General features: G+C 44.8%; 2 protein-coding genes across 3 annotated transcripts in view; both read right to left on the bottom strand.

Annotated features, from left to right (window-relative positions):
* The window catches only part of LOC146219453 (NACHT, LRR and PYD domains-containing protein 12-like), a 120,974-nt gene that overhangs the window by 97,165 nt on the left and 6,030 nt on the right, over positions 1–17,779 (bottom strand). The gene's annotated exons all lie outside the window — the stretch shown is intronic.
* LOC146219454 (stonustoxin subunit beta-like) lies at positions 5,324–17,192 on the bottom strand. Of its 2 annotated transcripts, XM_084694362.1 has the most exons (8): positions 17,143–17,192; positions 16,803–17,031; positions 14,788–16,564; positions 14,491–14,658; positions 13,706–13,876; positions 8,819–8,992; positions 7,184–7,230; positions 5,324–6,010 (listed from the first exon to the last, which is right to left on the bottom strand). In XM_084694362.1, the coding sequence occupies exons 2-8, from the start codon at positions 16,981–16,983 to the stop codon at positions 5,475–5,477; spliced, it is 3,054 nt and encodes a 1,017-aa protein (XP_084550488.1). In that variant the 5' UTR covers positions 16,984–17,031; positions 17,143–17,192; the 3' UTR covers positions 5,324–5,474. The 2 variants fall into 2 exon arrangements, with proteins under 2 accessions (XP_084550488.1, XP_084550487.1); XM_084694361.1 differs by lacking the exons at positions 13,706–13,876; positions 14,491–14,658; positions 14,788–16,564; positions 16,803–17,031; positions 17,143–17,192 and adding an exon at positions 11,033–11,220.

Here is a 17,779-nt window from a genome sequence, read left to right as displayed (position 1 = left end):
CCTGTGTGTTTTGCGAAATGGTCCGAAGGTGGGCCTTTACAGGGTCTTAATGAATACATACAGTACCAGTCAAAAGTTTGAATGGGAAAATGTGTCCATACTTTTGACTGGTACTGTATGTGATTCAGATTCAGAAAGATCTAGTTGGGGGTTTATTTTCTGGATATATTGGACAGGTGGCTCTTTTTACTGTTCTGAAAGTAAGAACAACTTTTAACTCTTTAACTCCTTGACTGAAGTGCCTTCAATACAACGTCCTCCCGGCTCCGTTAGTTGCCATGGCAATACTCTTTCCAACAGCGAACTCTCCTATACGTTACAGCTGCTCTTTCCATCACCCCACACTGCCCTGCTGCCTGTGAGACTATCACTTTCCACTCTTTGTTTGGGGCCTCGATCTTCCACCGTGAGTATTCCTACAGGGCGTCATGTTCTATATTTGTTTCTCCAACATTCTTGATGGGGGATCTGCCTTCCCCTGTCCCGTGCCTGTTTCCCATGTTGAAAGGGGGGGTGGAGGAGGACGCAGGAGGGAGGATGTGGGGGTGCTGGCTGCAGGAGCACAAGGCCCCCCCTGGACTCCTGTTCCCCTCTGTCCCTCACTCTCCCCTTCCCTTCCCCCCGCCTCCCCCTTTCCACCTCTTCTCCCCCTTGGTGGGGAGTTTGTCCATGGAGCAGAAGCACCGGGGGGTGGGGGCCACTGAGAGCCCAGTCCTCCACTCCCTCCCCCAGACCTCCACCCTACTCCTGGCCCCCATGCCCAGAAATCTGCCCCCGTGCCACCCCAACCCTCCGCTCCACTACCCAGTATGGAATCATCTCAGGATGCTGATGCTGCCCCATTTCTCCCTAGAGGAGGACGTATCAAACACACCAGCCCCCCTTCCCTCCCCGCTATGCCCCCCCACCCAGGGCTCGAAATGGATGGTAGATGAAAAAAATTACCAGCCAATAATATTTTTTACCGGCCAGAATTAAACCTGGCATTTCAGACGTACGCTGAAATTGTTTGACGTAAACAACCTTTACCTATGATTTTAATATAATTGTAAATCACTCTCAGAATGCAGGGTTTTTCCTGGGTGAAAATGAGTCTTCGGTGCTCCAAAAAAAATATATATATATGGGCCTATATATATATATATATTCTAATCAATGTATTTATTCCCAGGTGTTTTGCAATTTCCTTTTATTTTTTCTTTGTGCCTACACTATCATTCCACGTTAAGAATACCAATGGAGGCTGCGTTGGAAATCGTTAATCAAACCTTTGTCAGCATTTTGAGTGGAAATTTCATTTGCATTTGTATTGGTGTATTCGTGCATGTCGGGCCGGTATGCGATGTCGTGGAGCAAGAATGTTGGTTCGCGTTCTTTACTATACCGTTTGAATGACGAATTTTAAGGATTTTGTGTTGAAAATAGCATCTGATATTTACACAGATAACAGACATCCTTCTCTTGAATTCAACAACAAAGACGGTATAATGTGAGACTTGTGTCTCCCCTTCTTTCGGATGCGATATCAAGACGAAATCCTTCACTCTTTGAATCGCGTGCGCTCCCGCGAGGGGGTGCCAATCCAGAGAGTCATGCATCGGGTGATACAACACCGGCCCTCGCAGCGGAACGACAGTTTAGTGGCCACTCTGTCCATTCGCGCACCTCACAGTTGCGTATTGATCAGATAAGAAGACACGCTTATCAACTCGATTACTATTGATTCAAACAGAACGAGGGTTCGGCTGTAGCCTACTTGAAACATACTATTGAGAACATAGTCGCTGAAATTTTCATAGGCGACATTTTTCATTCGCTCGGGATTTTTTTTTATAGGCGCTCGGTAAAACAGCTTAGGCGCGCGCCCAAATATTCTCTATGCAGGAAAAACCCTGGTTTCGTGACCCAAATCAAAATTCAGATGTGACAGATCAATGGGGAATTGCTTTCTCTCTTAAATGCTGTCATCCTCGACCTTATTTGTATTTTTAAATCGAACTATTTGTATTATCGGTGTCAATCTCTAACTTTTATAAAAGGTATGTTCCCGGTTTTCTGATGCGCGCACAACTGTTTGCGGTGCAAGCTTTTTTTTTTTACCATAACGGGCGCGGTAGTCGGGAGCTGTACTCCGCAATTTCACTCGCCAAATGGCGGAGCATCGACACAATTTAATCGCCAGCCCAAAAATCTACACGCTATTGGCGCTTGGCGGGTGTCAATTTTGAGCCCTGCCCCCACCCCATCACTGGTCCCACCCTCAGGCCCGCCCTCCCAGTATCACTCAAACCCCCTAAACTCCCCTAATGAACGTTGTTCGGGGAACTCTCCTCCTCTCTTGCCCTGTCCCTCTCTGACTGGGACATGGCACCCCTACCCCCCCCCCTCTCTCCTCCTCTCTCTCTCTCCTCCTGCATGTCATCCTCAGTCCCACTCGTCCTTCTCTCTCGCCCTCATTCTCTCCTAATGGATCAACTGAGGACGCCGTTCTCCTCCTCTCCTTCCCTCCCCTCTCTCATCAGGTATCATTAGCTCAGCCTCTAACCCTTAAATCAAGTCCACTCAGTCAGCTGTGTGACCTGACTATTGCTCTGTTGAAGCTCATCAGCCAATCAACAGATGGACAGATTGATTCCAGTTATTTAGTTTCACATTTTTACAGTACTTACGTCACAACTCTTCATACATGGAGCTAAACTGTAGATACATTTTCATTGCTTAGGCACAAAATGCATTCATTGACAACATCTTTCAAAGCACATGAATTATTTTCTTACTCGGACACAACCACCATCAAAACTTGATGTACCCATGTTGTAGAAAAATGCAGAATCCCTCATTAAAAGTAGGAAATGCCTTTATTACATGATATGACAATTGATGAATTGGACCAAACTGCAACAGAGCGTGCTAACCAACAGTCTGTTCCAGTCTGACAATTTCCTGTGACTACAATAAATGGACCTTTATAACCAAATACATTGAGATATTACATAGTTAAACATGACTTGATCTCAGACTAAATGATAAACATATTATTCAGTTACAGAAGATACTATAAAGGGAGAGAGAGAGGTACAGAAAGAGGGAGAGAGAGATCAACTGCTGCAAGGAAATAAAAGTGGGGAGAGAGAGGGGGAGGGAGAATGTGCTCACTGCAGGGGGAGAGAAGACACATGGAGGAGAGTGATGAGGATTGTAAAGTGGAAATCCAGACGCACTGTGAGAGTGCAGTGAAGGAGGACAGAGACACAAGGAGAGGAGAGGGAGGGAGAGGAGGGAGGAGACACACCAAGGAGAGGACAGGGAGAGGAGGGCAGAGACGCAACAAGGAGAGGAGAGGGAGAGAGAGGAGGGCAGAGACACAACAAGGAGAGGGAGGGAGAGGAGACACAACAAGGAGAGGAGAGATGTTCCAGCGTCAGTTTGATATTTCCCGGCATGACCTCACTCTCGGTTAGTAATAAGTACCGTATTACTTCGAATAAACGCCGCCCTCGAATAAACGCCGCACCCCAAAAATCTGAAAAAACTGTTATTTAATCAGTTACATTCAACCCCAGTATGTATTACTCATGTACTACATAACTTTCTGCACAGCTTTCTGTTTGAAAGTTAACGTGTATTAACGTTTCGGCATGCTGCTTCAGATTTCTACACAACGCACACCTAATTGATAGCCAATGAGAAAGGGAGTTGCCGCACTCAGAGACAAAGAATAGACAAGGAGGCAGTAGCGTAACTATAGGGAGTCCAGGGAGTGCAGCTGCACTAGGGCCCATGGCAAAAGGGGGCCCGTCCTCGATCTCATCGTAGAAGTGAGACAACATTATCGGCCAAATCATCTGCTGTCACATTGAAGAACAGACCGGGCCCCTCGCTCCACTCAAAACACTGAAAAAAATACATATGATCCAGTCCCATCAATTCGCAAACATTTCTCAATTTTGGTATCAGTTATTCATAATTATGAGCTATCACCTGCCCAATAAACATTTTAGTCAGTCTTAACAACAGCAAATAATTCATCTTGCCTCATTTGCCTTTTGCTATTGATATCGAAAATAGCAAGGATGTCTGGGTAATATTGTTATAGCCCATCCACACATGTTGCTATTGTTTCCCATCCTGTTGTGTTGTGTTGCATTGCGTGTTGAGTAAGCGATAAGTAGGCTACCCCATGCCCTTTAAACACAAAAGTGGCTGCAGGAAGCGGCACAAACGCAAAGAGCAGGATGAAAGGGTGGCAAAGCTGGCAAAATTATCTTCATTTGGATTTGTGGCGTAGAGTGTTCAAGAGGACGCTATGTCTGACCCCCAGCCCAACAGCAATGAGTGGGAAACTCGGCCACCAGGGTAGGCTAATGCTAATCACATAACGTTTACTGTCTGGTATAGCCTAATTAAATGCATTTAGACATGGCTATTAAACGTCATAAAATGCACGTATAGGCCTATAGGCTGAGGCAGCACCAAGGTTAGATATTGTAAACTATGTGCAGGATGTAGTTTTCATTAAAACATATCGTAGCAACCCTTCATGTGTATTGTACATCTTAAGTACATTTCCCTGTGCCTCGCTAAGCTCAACACTCAATAATTTCACCTGACGGTTAAGGGGCCTGGTGAGATCTGGTGAGATCTGCGGTAGTAAATGAAACCTGCGTTTTTAGCTGCATGATTCATTTGTCAAAATGCCAGCAACAAAGTTGTCTATCATTGCACTGCAGCTACAATTCACGAAATCTCTCTTACTAATTAAACGCCGCCCTTGAGTAAACGCTGCATCAAAAATGAACTTTATTTAATAAGCGCCGCGGCGTTTATTCAAAGAAATACGGTAGTTTATTATATGGCATTTATAGCTTCTTTTCATTTTTTAAATGAAAATAAATGGTACCTCTAGGCTATTAGTAGCTTGCTCTCAAGTCTTCTCATGGTGTGTTTCATGTGTTGCCTAGCAACTCATTACTTTTGATAGAAAGCGGACAACATGGTGCTGCTAAAATACTAAAAAACACAAAATAACGACACATGATTCAAAGAGTCTTCATCCTCACTTTCGATTACAAATCTTTTCAGCATCATCTGGATAGTAAAACTCAGCAGCTGACTCGTTGATATCGCTCATTTTGAAGATGACGTCAGAGGGCAATAAGAATACTTATCAATGCTTATGTCAATACGCGGCTGGCATGACTACCCATTATCAGAAAGCTCTATAGCATATATATAATACAATGTAATACATAAAATAAGAACCAAAAGCATATCAAACACGACATTAAAAGCTGTTTAGAATAATATTTACAAGAACACAACTTTTAATGATAATTTCAGTCTTCCTCGGTCCACCTCCCTCTTCAACTGTTGAGGGGGACCAGTGACAAAGGGGCTGCCAAAACAGCCCTACAATACAGTTAAATCTTCAGTAATATCTATGTAAGCACAGTGTGTGAGAGTGTGTGTGTGGACTATTCTACCTGACAGAGGGACACAGAGGAGTCAGGATTAACCCTGAACCCAGGATAGAGGGGCTCAGTGAATGTGCTGTGGAATGTGTGCAGGTGGGTCAGTGTGTCAGAGGAGACTGTGTAGAAGGACAGAGTGCCGGCCGGCCAGTCCAGATACACTCCTACTCTGTGGGAGCTGGAGGGGGGGTCAGGTATGGCAGTGCTCTTATTTTTGTGCCAGGCAAAGTAACTGTTACCATGACACTGCAGACTCCAGGACTTGTTATTGTATCCAAGCACACAGTCAACACCCCATCCTCTCCTGCTGATTCCTTTATATGTCACTGCTATATGAACCCTCCATCCTCCACTCCACTCTGCCTCCCAGTAAAAGCGCCCAGACAGACCCTCTCTACACAGCACCTGTGAACACTCAAATCTCTCTGGGTGATCAGGATACGGCTGCTCCTCTCTCCTCCTTGTCACCTTTCTGTTCTCCTCAGACAGAGAGAGGTTTCTCCATGCTGTGTTTGGGTCCAGTGTGAGCTCACAGGCATCTGATGGGGGAGACCAAGACACAGTATATTACCGATCATCATCATTCACATTAGAATGTCTCCCTCTTCCTGCCCCCCCCCTTTCATTCCCCCCACCCCCCTGACCTCCTCTCCCCCCACCCCCCTTATCTACTCTATTTGGACGGTTCATTTTGCGCTTCCGGACGGTACTGGACAAGTTCTTTGCGAGCCCTGGGGGTGGAGTTGGAGGAGAGGGAGGAGGGGAAGAGGTTAGATAGGAGAGAGGAAAGGGGAACAGGAGATTGATATGCAGATTTCCTATATGTAAGGCTGTCCCTAGCTGGGGTCACGAGGTCGCTTCGTGCGCCCCTGGACGGACACATATAGATCTGGGAATGTGCTTTGTGCAAACTCTGGAGAGATAAAATGCAGGAAGATGCACAAAGAAGCTCATGTTGGAATGTGTACTGTTTAAGGGCATGTTTGGTGGTTGCTATCTGTACTGTCCAGCCATACATAAATGCCATTTGACAGACATGTTTTTCACTCATGCTGACCAATCTACTCTGACTGGTTGCGTGATCCGACGTCGCCTAATAAACAAGGTCAAAACTTTATTCAGTATCGTGCCTCTCTTTTCAGCCTACCTGCCTCCAGACAGAAATACATTCTATCAGAGATGAAGGTAGGTGAGAGGAGAATAGTGGGGTGTAGGGGAGGGAGGAGGGAGGGGAAACGCACAGCAGCTACTGGGAGGAAGAGAGGACAGGAGAGCAGAGCAGAGCAGAGAGGGGAAGGGAGGGAGGGAGGGAGGGAGGGAGGGAGGGAGGGAGGGAGGGAGGGAGGGAGGGAGGGAGGGAGGGAGGGAGGGAGGGAGGGAGGGAGGGAGGGAGGGAGGGAGGGAGGGAGGGAGGGAGGGAGGGAGGGAGAAGGGAAGGGAAGGGAAGGGAAGGGAAGGGAAGAATGAGGGAGGAGAGGGATGAAAGGAGGGGTGGAGGGGAGAAGAGGAGAACAGGGGAGGGGAGAAGGGAGGGTGGAGGAGAGAGGGGAGGTGGACAGGGAAGATGAGAAGGGAGGGGAAGGAGGAGAGAGGAGAAGGGAGGGTGAAGGGAGGGCACATACGTGTGTCCATTTCTGACAGTGTCAAAGTCACTAATGGTATTGTCCCTGTATGACCCTGTGTACTAGAACTAAGTAGCAGTCAATACTCACATTTCCTAAGACCAGGTTTGATCCTGCACTCTCCAACATGATCCACACTGTAGGGATAAGCAGAGGAATTATGAGGAAATGACACTTCACCTGTTGCTAAGTGACTTAGCAACTGACTATTATTTATATCTTTATCATCTGAGATGTATTCCTCTGTATTCCGGAACTTTGACTTGATGAAGATGAGATGGGAAGCACAGAGATATTGAGATGAGATGGGAAGCACAGAGATATTGGTTCCAGAAAAGCTGATCTGAGTTAGTTCAGTTCTAATTCACAGGAATTAGACATTCTCATGTGTGTAGGCGAGTATGAAAACATTTTCTGAAAGATAAACAACAACTGCTACTGCAAAAGACAGACAATTGGTCAATGAGTACATTTTAATGCAGTCTATTTATTTGACATTTAACCACACGTCTTACTACAGCTGAACAAGTGGTGAAACAATCCTATGGGCACAAAACACACTTGGAAGCAGCTGAAAATTAAATATGAAAACAGTTCAAACAGGTAGGGCATATTTTGTTTAGGCCTACCAGACACATGATTGTTTTAAGACATACAGTCTATGGTTTTAACCTCATTCCAGTCATTTTGTGAAAAAAGGTAGGACAAATTGCAAAAGAAGCAAACTCAACTGATTTTGTATCCTCAATATGTCCTGAGTAAGGAAAAAGCAAAAACAAATATCCCCTCCCCCTCCCCCTCCCCCTCCCCCTCCCCCTCTCCCTCCCCCTCTCTCTCCCTCTCCCTCTCCCTCTCCCTCCCTCCCTCCCTCCCTCCCTCCCTCCCTCCCTCCCTCCCTCCCTCCCTCCCTCCCTCTCTCCCTCCCTCCCTCCCTCCCTCCCTCCCTCTCTCCCTCTCTCCTCTCTCTCTCTCTCTCTCTCTCTCTCTCTCTCTCTCTCTCTCTCTCTCTCTCTCTCTCTCTCTCGTCTTCACACGCCCGATGTTTAGTGCTGACCCCAAGACAGCTGTGGGATGTTTGTGGTCACTCTTCCCGTCGGCTCTGCTCTGAACTGGACCGTTCGGGCGTTAGCTCGACATAGCTGAACACCCTTAACCACATCAGACACCCATTTGCCCCCCCCCCCCGCCCCCTTTCCCTCCACGTCTCCCAGTAGCGCACCGCGAGAATGTATTGCACGTTTTTTACACGTTTTTTGAAATATTTTGTTAGGATGGGCAAACGGTGCATAATCTAATTGGGTATGTGCTCATTTGCATAAATACCCCAAAACAGATCTAAACGTTGGGTATAGCCAGGTGATAATGTGTTGTTGACATATAACAGTAAAATACTTAATGTGAAGGTCTGAATGGAACCCATTAAGGCTACCCATGAGCATTTATACATAGAGGCAGGAAGAAGTACTTTAAACCAGCCTTTATTAATTATGATTGCAGAGATGGGGTTTGGGTCGTTTCACCAATAATAGTTGTACCACAGCTCAACACACATCTAGATGTTCCCAATAAATTGTAGTTGATCACCAGGTATGTTTTATTAATGTAGGTTGAATAATCCATGCAGTCTGTAATTGTATCATCGTGAAATGCAAGGCCTATGAACATACTTTCAGTGTCAAGCAACATTACAATAAGAGGTATATAAAAACACAAACATCTCCTTACTTGAGTTTCTCCAGTCTGCAGTGTGGATCCTCCAGTCCAGCAGAGAGCAGCTTCAATCCTTTTTCTCCTGGATGATTGTAGCTCAGGTCCAGTTCCCTCAGGTGGAAGGGGTTGGACCTCAGAGCTGAGGCCAGAGAAGCACAGCCTTCCTCTGTGACCAGACAGCCTGACAGCCTGTAGAAAGAGGATGAATGTTGGGACAGAATCCATCTGGGCCTCCAGAGTGAGTCAGCACAGAGGGGTTCATTTGGCAGGTGTTGTCATAGCTGCTCCTCCTCCTCATTAGACAGAGTGACCTTTCCCCCCAGTTCAGGAAGGTTTGAGTTCAGTTTGGTGCTAGTAGTTCTATGGAACATCAAGACGTCCGAGTCGAGACATAGAACATGGATCATATCTATCCACCATCGCAGAAAGCAATGTTCACGGCCACGTGACCTCTCCCTTTAATAAGTTCTCTCTAAACCGAGTTCTATGACAGCTCGATGTAGCGTAAATCATTGCCGCCGCTGCTTCAGAATTCTATGAAATATCACAATTACACAATTAGGAGGATGAGCAACTGAACAGTGACAGGAAGTTAATCACTCACAAAGTCATGACAACCTAATAAACAACAGCGACAGTACAGCAGAGCACTTTCTCCTCTCCACTCAGCCTGGCAAAGCTAGCACTAGACCATTAAATTACAAATTCAGTTGGGCCAGTCGGTTAGCTGGGCCAGTCATTTCAGTGGCGAGGCTGCTCGTAATGACACATTTTAAAACCAACACAAACTAATTTATTGAAAAATATGTAAGGTTTATTCGCTTTTTTTACTTTGGTCAGTTTGCACAGCAAAAGGTGCATACAAAAACAATAAAAGAGCCAAATAAACAGAATCACCCTGTCCATTGCCGTTTTGAGCTTAGTTTTGCACACAACACTGCCTGATGTACAATGCAGTGTAAGGAGATCAACTGAGGTGCAACAGCGGACCAACGTGCTGCCAAACCATTCACTTTCCCTGTCATGGATGGAGCCCCATCTGTCACAAGCATGCACACACGCTTCATATCCAGACCATGTCTTAAACATTTTTTTCCCAAAGACTATATTGCCAGTTGTGTGTCCTTCTAACGGCAGTAGGCCGAGCAGCTCCTCTCTGAACCATTTGCTTTAAAAAACCTGACATATATGCACAACTGAGCAAGTTACCATCCTACAAAGTAAAGTATGTCAGAATAAATGTGAATAGCCACTTCCATACATATACAGTATATACAGTAGTATTATACATCAAGCACACTTTTTTTGCCCTTCCTAATTTGAAACCCTTCATGTAGTGGAAGAGGCGTCAACCACAGGAACAACAGCCTCCAGATGCTAAACTCACTGCCCAGGTACATGTATAATAATATGATGAATAGTATATCTTAACCCTTGTGTTGTCTTCAGGGTCAAACAGGACTGCTATTATATTTAACAGCAGAGAAAACCCTCAAATAGTTATTTTTTTTAACTTACTTTACCTAGGGACCCTAACATTCGTGAAAAGTTAAAAAGAATACATCACAACAACCACAGACACACACATACACAATGGGAAATTGAGATTGTGTGCTTCCGATTTAGGTAGCAGAGTCTATAAAGGGGCTAAAGATGAGAGTACCTCCATTTCTCTCTTTGCGAAAGGCAATGGCATACAGATTGTTAAGGGTACCCAAAGAGAGTGCAATCATGTTGCACATTCAGAAACAGTTGCATAAAAATGTTCATTCTGTGTAAACTAAACAAACATTAAATACAATATATGCCAATCTATATGTACGGTATATTTGAGTGTTTCAGATGCAGCAAATCTGCCTGTTTCTTATCAAACTGATGACTAGAGTAGAAGCAGTGCCGGTCCTAGCACATTTAGTGCCCTCGGCAAGGTTCACCTTCAACCCCCCCCCCAACACCCCCCTGCTGGTAGTGTGTTTGAGACTCAAGGACAGCGGGAGGGTTCACTTAAATGGCTGCACTTCGGAAATTGCCTCCTCCCTCTTCATGCCGCCCTAGGCAGCTGCCTATGTCGCCTATAGGAAGGACCGGCACTGACTAGAAGGCATATCTCATTCTTGGCATGAAGTTTATACCCAACTTGAGACTCAACTCTGTTGTATAAATCAACCACACAAATACATTGTGCGATTATAACTTTACTAATGGCTCATGTAGAACATAAATACATACCTCAGTGTCTCCAGTTTGCAGAGTGGGTTCCCCAGTCCAGCAGAGAGCAGCTTCATGCCGGCATCCTTCAGATCATTGTTACTTAGATCTAGTTGTCTCAGGAAGGAGGTTGACTTCAGCACTGAGCCCAGAGAAGCACAGCCTTCCTCTGTGATGTGACAGCCTGACAGCCTGTAGAAGGTTATCATTAGGGAGGGATCACAAACAATTCTACCCTGTAGAGGTATAAATAAAGAATATCAGTCTGATTATTTTCCATGGGTGTTGTGGCGAGTAACTGTTTCAAGCTGTGAACAACAGGTGGACATGGTGTTCTCATATAGAGCTTCTCTCCTTTGGAACAGACTTCATGTTTCAATTAGTGAGGCTGGCATTGTCTTGGTGTTTAGGGTTCCATCAAAAACCCTTATTGTTATTTTTAGTCAGTCTTATGACTGAACTGCCTTACAGTTATTTTAACTTATTTGTACCTTTGCATTCTTTAATCCTACTTTTTTCTCCCCCCCTCACCCCCCTGTGGTGTGGAGAGTTGAGCTGTCAACACCTGCCAGGTTGCTGCTCTGCCAACATTGGACGAAGTTGCCAAGTGGACATCGGCCTCATCAGTGGCCGTCCGAGCACATTTGGTTCTAGGATCCAGGTTTTCCCCTGCACCACCCCCCCCCACAACAAGGTTTACAACTGGCGCCTCCTGCCCACCACCATAACCCCCGCCCACCACCATAACCCCCGCCCACCACCATAACCGACCCCCCCCACCAAATGAACGTCCGACAATGGGTGTGAACACACGAACGCACTACCTGTTGTATCTCAGCAACACGGACATATGACCAGGGGCGTCTTAATAGCACTTGAGGCCCCTGGGCTATAGACGTTTTTTTTTTCATTTTTTGAGGCCCCCCCGCCCGCTAATCGCAAATGTCAAAAGTTTTGTGTTGGTAGCAATTGAGTTGCTTGTATTTTTATTTACATTCCGTTGCATGGTTTAGGCTGAAATTCAGTTTTTGTGGCAAAAAGTGCCTTGGGTCAACGAAGGGAACTGTGCAGCCTACGTCACAACGTCAGCACACGTTAGCAACGACGCATGGATATAACGTGCATTGCTGTTGCACTCACAGCAAGTATTGTATCGTGCCATGGTGTAGCAGCATTATAAATTTAAGCAATTTAAGACTTGCATGTACAGTAAGTAATGTCACATTAAATAATGTATTTAAACTCAAGCTTGTGTGGTCTTCTGTCTTCAATGCCACAGCCTAAAATGTATGTAAAAAGAAACATTTTTAATTTCCGGCGCATTCAAACAATCCCCTCAGTTTACTGAAGTTTGGTTAGCAACAGCAGCTAGGCTAGCTTGCTCGTAGCACAATGCAGCTTCTCCAGCAGGGCTCTAGACTGACAGAGACCAAAAAGTCGCGTTTAGGGGCATAGTTTCAGTTAGCAGATGGTAGCTACTGTTTGAATCGCGATTCCATCTGAAAAATACTGCCGGTGGTGACACCGTTGTTAAAATTGCTTGTCTCAAGGGGTTTCGGCTTGTTTCATAAATGTACCCATTTGCAACCAACGCAAGCAAGCACACTCTACCCTCTATAGTTTTTGTTACATTTTGTTACATTTTGTTTAGATAAGGGGGAGGTGGGCCTCCCTCAACATCCACCACCGGATGCCACTGTAGAGCAGAGTACTGACACCGCAAATACGGACGTTAATCAACATTATTATTTTGTATTGTTATTAAGAGCCTCCTGATTGGTCGAGGCCCCGGGCTTAAGCCCAGGTAAGCCTGTGCATTAAGGCGCCACTGCATATGACGTGCCGCGGTTGGGAAATTGCAGCCCCTCTCTTCATGTAGCTTGTGCCAAAAAACGCTACTGGGGCTCATGATGGAGCACACAGCGTTCCTGTTTCCTTCCTGTCCATCTACCTGGCTGTTCTGTTCTGTGATGCTGTGCTGATCCTACTTCCCAGCCCTGTGGCTACCACTGCCCAAACTGACACGTGCCAACTCAGAGCACTGAGTTGGAACTCTAGTTGGAATATCTGTGTTCAACATCCATGTGCACATTTTATTGTTATCGCTACTCTTGATGCATGATTATGCTTTGCTTATGATCTGCACCTCTCTGAATCACTCACCACCTCTGGAAGAGTGGAACTCTCACTGAATTGCTCCTACCAAGCTTTCTTAAATGTTTTAACTATAAGTTTTCCAGAGAGTTTGTCATTGTCTTTCTTGAGGGTTTAGGTTGGTTTAGGTGCAGTTTTATGGCCGTGTGTGAAGCCCTCTGTGAAATTGCTTGTAAAAAGGGCTATACAAATAACATTTGACTTGAACACAATGAAATAGTAGCCATTAACCAATGTGAAATATTAACCTGCCTGAGAAGCTGATTTCACTGTGCTGGATTGTACCGGTGGAATATTCCAGAAAACAATCCTGTCTAACGAAACATTGACATATCTTTTTGAATGTTTCAGATGCAGCAAATCTGCCTGTTTCTTATCTAAATAGTCCTCACTGATGACTAGAGTAGAAGGCATATCTCATTCTTTGCATGAAGTTTATACCCAACTTGAGACTCAACTCTGTTGTCTACATCAACCACACAAATACATTGTACAATTATAACCTTACTAATGGCTCATGTAGAACATAAATATACAGACCTCAGTGTCTCCAGTTTGCAGAGTGGGTTCCCCAGTCCAGCAGAGAGCAGCTTCATGCCGGCATCCTTCAGATCATTGTTACTTAGATCTAGTTGTCTCAGGAAGGAGGTTGACTTCAGCACGGAGCCCAGAGAAGCACAGCCTTCCTCTGTGATGTGACAGCCTGACAGCCTGTAGAAGTTTATCATTAGGGAGGGATCAAAAGCAATTCTACCCTTTAGAAGTAGAATCGAATATCAGTCTGATCCCATGGGTGTTGTGGCAAATATCTGTTGCAAGCTGAAAACATCAGGTTGACAAGGTGTTCTCATATAGAGCTTCTCTCCTTAAAAAATTTAAAGACCACTGCACCTTTTTCTTTCCTTTTTAAAAATGTTGAGAAGGACAATGAGTGAGGAACATAAGTGTAAAATGTAAGAAGCCACTGCAAATGTTACCCTTCTGTTCCTCACTTTTTTTTTAAGAAGGAAAAAAAGTGCAGTGGTCTCTTAATTTTTTCCAGAGCTGAATATTGTCTCAAATAAACCATACAAATACAATACTATTATAACTTTAATATTGTCTCATGATTACTTTTTCTGCCTCTTAGTTCCCCTGGTCCTGACCTCCTGCCTGCCCTGACTCTGAGCCTGCCTGCTGCCTTGTACCTGAATGACTTGTGGACAACAAACCTTGGTTTCCCTGAATATTCTTTGGCCGGCCCCATTGTACCTTTAATAGACCACAAACGTACAACCAGTGTGTTGTGTAATATTGGTTGTCTCTTGGTGAATGTAATTACAGACCTCAGTGTCTCCAGTTTGCAGAGTGGATTCCCCAGTCCAGCAGAGAGCAGCTTCATGCCTGAATCCCCCAGGTTGTTGTAACTCAAGTCCAGCTCTGTAAACTCTGAGGAGGGGAGAGCTGAGGCCAGCGCTTCACAGCACCGTTCTGAGAGGTTACAGTCATTCAGCCTGCATGACATAAGGAGAACATGACAATTCATCAGACTCATAGTTTATACGATAGGGTCATACGATAATCAAATATCACATCACAATATGTCCTAAATCATATCATTATTAAAATAGCTTTATACATACAGAGCAGTTCTGGAGTCTTTGACCACAGGCAGCAGCCTCAGAAGACCTTCCTCTGATCTGGAGTATATCTTCAGGTCAAACACGTCCATCTTCTCTTCTGAAGTCAGCAACACAAAGAACAGAGCTGACCTCTGTGTAGATGAGAGCTCCTCACTGGAGAGACTTCCTGAGCTCAGGTAGTGTTGGATCTCCTCCACCAGAGAATGGTCATTCAGTTCATTCAGACAGTGGAACAGATTCATGCATCTCTCTGGAGAGTGATTCTTTCTGATCTTCTCCTTGATGTACTTGACTGTTTCCTCATGGCTCTGTATGTTGCATCTTGTCTGAGTCAGTAGACCTCGTAAGTGAGTCTGATTGGACTCCATTGAGAGACCCAGGAGGAAGCGGAGGAAAAGGTCCAGGTGTCCATTCTTACTTTGCAAGGCCTTGTCCACAGCACTCTTGCAGAGGTGGATGTCAGATGTGTCTGAGGTGGACTGAGACATCAGATTCTCATTGTTGATGATGAATGAGAGAAACACAAACACAGCAGCCAGAAACTCCTGAAAGCTCAGATGGACAAAGCAGAACACCTTCTCCTGGAAGACTTTACCATCCTGTCTGAAGATCTGTGTGAACACTCCTGAGTACACTGAGGCATCACTGACATCAATGCCACACTCTGTCAGGTCTTTCTCATAGAAAATCAGGTTGCCTTTGTACAGCTGGTGAAAGGCCAGTTTTCCAAGTGACAGAATGCTCTTAATGCTCTCTTCATCCCAGTGTGGATCTGTCTCCGTTTTCCCATGATACTTCACCTTCTTCTGTTTGGTCTGTAACACCAGGAAGGTTGTGTACATCTCAGTCAGGGTCTTGGGCATCTTCTCTTTCTTCTCTGTTCTCAGCATGTGCTCCAGGACTGTCACACACATTAGGGAGAAGACTGGAATGTGGCACATGATGTAAAGAGTCCTAGATGTCTTGATGTGTGAGATGATTCTCCTGGCTACAGTCTCATCACTGCATCTCTTCATGATGTACTCATCCTTCTGTGGGTCATTGAACCCTCGTACCTCCGTCACCAAATGAACACACTCAGAAGGGATCTGATTGGCTGCTGCAGGTCGAGTGGTGATCCAGATGAGAGCAGAGGGAAGCAGGTTTCCTCTGATCAGGTTGGTCAGCAGCACATCCACTGAGGTGGACTCTGTGACATCACACCAACTCTTGTTCTTTTTGAAGGCTAAGGGCAGTCGACACTCATCCAGACCATCAAAGACAAACAGAACGTTGTACTTGTCGTAGTTGGAGATTCCTGATTGTCTGGTTTCTGAGAAGAAGTGATGGACAAGTTCCATCAGACTGAACTCTTCTCCATCCAACAGATTCAGCTCTCGAAACGGCAGAGGAAAGATGAACTGGATTTCCTGATTGGCTAGTCCCTCAGCCCAGTCCATGATGAACTTCTGCACAGAGACAGTTTTTCCAATGCCTGCAACTCCTGTTGTCAGAACAATTCTGACAGGTGCGTCTCGTCCAGCTGAGGGTTTAAAGATGTTGTTGCATGTGATGGCTGTCTCTGGTCTTGCTGATTTCCTGGATGCTGTCTCAATCTGTCTCACCTCATGTTCTTTATTGACCTCTGAAATCTCACCCTCTGTGATGTAGACGTCTGTGTAGATCTTATTGAGAAGAGTTGGGTTTCCTTGTTGAGCTATGACCTCAAAGACAGTCTGAAACTTCTTCTTCAGTTTAGATTTTAATTTACGTGAGAGGCTATGACGAAAAATATCTCCTGAAAGACCAAACACAGATGTTATTCTTCACAGGGATTTAGTTTGCAAGAGAAAGTTACTTAACAGTTCAGAATAGTTTTTCAGATTCTAAATATGGCAGACATTGATGGCTTATACATAAACATTGATTTTCCATCATTGCACTTTGCCAGTTGAAAGTTACTCTGATTCTCTTAACATGTATCTCCATCATAAACCATCAGTCGGTCAACTAAAACTAAATATGGAGTCTCTTACTTTTCTCCAGCGTGTCAGCCAGCTCCTTCTGGTTCATGTTCCTCAGGACGTGCAGTGTGATCTTCAGAGCTCCCTCTCTGGCACTGCTCTCCTGCTTCTGATATTCAGGGTCCACCACTTCCTGGTCCTCCCTCTGACTCTCTAAGCCTTCTGGGAAATCTGGACTAAGAATCCTCTTCATCCTCTTCAGCTCTTCCTTTACAAACCTGATGACAGTCTCCTCAAGCACCTGAAACAGGGAGGGAAGATATCAGAGGAACCAGGAACTCTATACATAGTAGTACAATCGGATTAAAATGATTATTGTCTTGTTTGTACTTTAAATGAACACAAAACTCACTGTGAATATAGAAGACAAGTCGTCATGGTGACTCTGGTCTGACTTCTGTTGATCTCTGTGGACAAGAGATGACATTACTTAAACACATGAACCGACCAAAATACTGAACTGTCTCCATTCATGCATACACAGATTCAGTTTAAGAGTGATACAGAGTAAACTATCTTCTATACCACTAGATGGCACTGATTAGTTCCTTTCGATGAGGGGGTTTCCTGTTTACTAGCTGTCTGAGTAATCGATAATTTCCTTAAACCATACATTTACATTTATTCATTTAACAGACGATTTTATCCAAAGCGACTTTCAAGAGAGAGCTTAACAAAAGTGCATAGGTCACTGATCATAACAACAACATTGCGGGTAGCCAAAACTTGAAGCATACATTGTGAAAAACCAAAAAAGTGCCAAAGGGAAGAACCATAAGAGATAAATGATAGCTAGATAGATACCTTATTAATCCCATGAGGAAATTCAGGTATCTCTCACAGCTCTCATATTAACAATAATTACAGACAATATGTACAGACAACACGATACAATACAAACAGACAATACAATACAATAAGGTTATGTACAGTGTAGATAAGATGTATAGTGGAAAACAGTGTGGAATCATATAGTTTTATGACAGCTG

This window comes from Hypomesus nipponensis, chromosome 28 (assembly GCF_054491055.1).
Source record: "Hypomesus nipponensis isolate SF chromosome 28, ASM5449105v1, whole genome shotgun sequence".
Taxonomy (NCBI): Eukaryota; Metazoa; Chordata; class Actinopteri; order Osmeriformes; family Osmeridae; genus Hypomesus; species Hypomesus nipponensis.
This window is presented reverse-complemented; position numbering and strand designations above follow the sequence as displayed.

Excerpts from the sequence above, each read along its gene's own strand:
- LOC146219454 (XM_084694362.1), bottom strand. The coding sequence starts at position 16,983 with ATGAAGAGGATTCTTAGTCCAGATTTCCCAGAAGGCTTAGAGAGTCAG. Across the intron at positions 14,659-14,787 it reads AAAGACTCCAGAACTGCTCT|GCTGAATGACTGTAACCTCT; the intron begins GTATGTATAAAG and ends TATGTCATGCAG. Across the intron at positions 7,231-8,818 it reads TGCAGACTGGAGAAACTCAA|TGTGGATCATGTTGGAGAGT; the intron begins GTAAGGAGATGT and ends TTATCCCTACAG.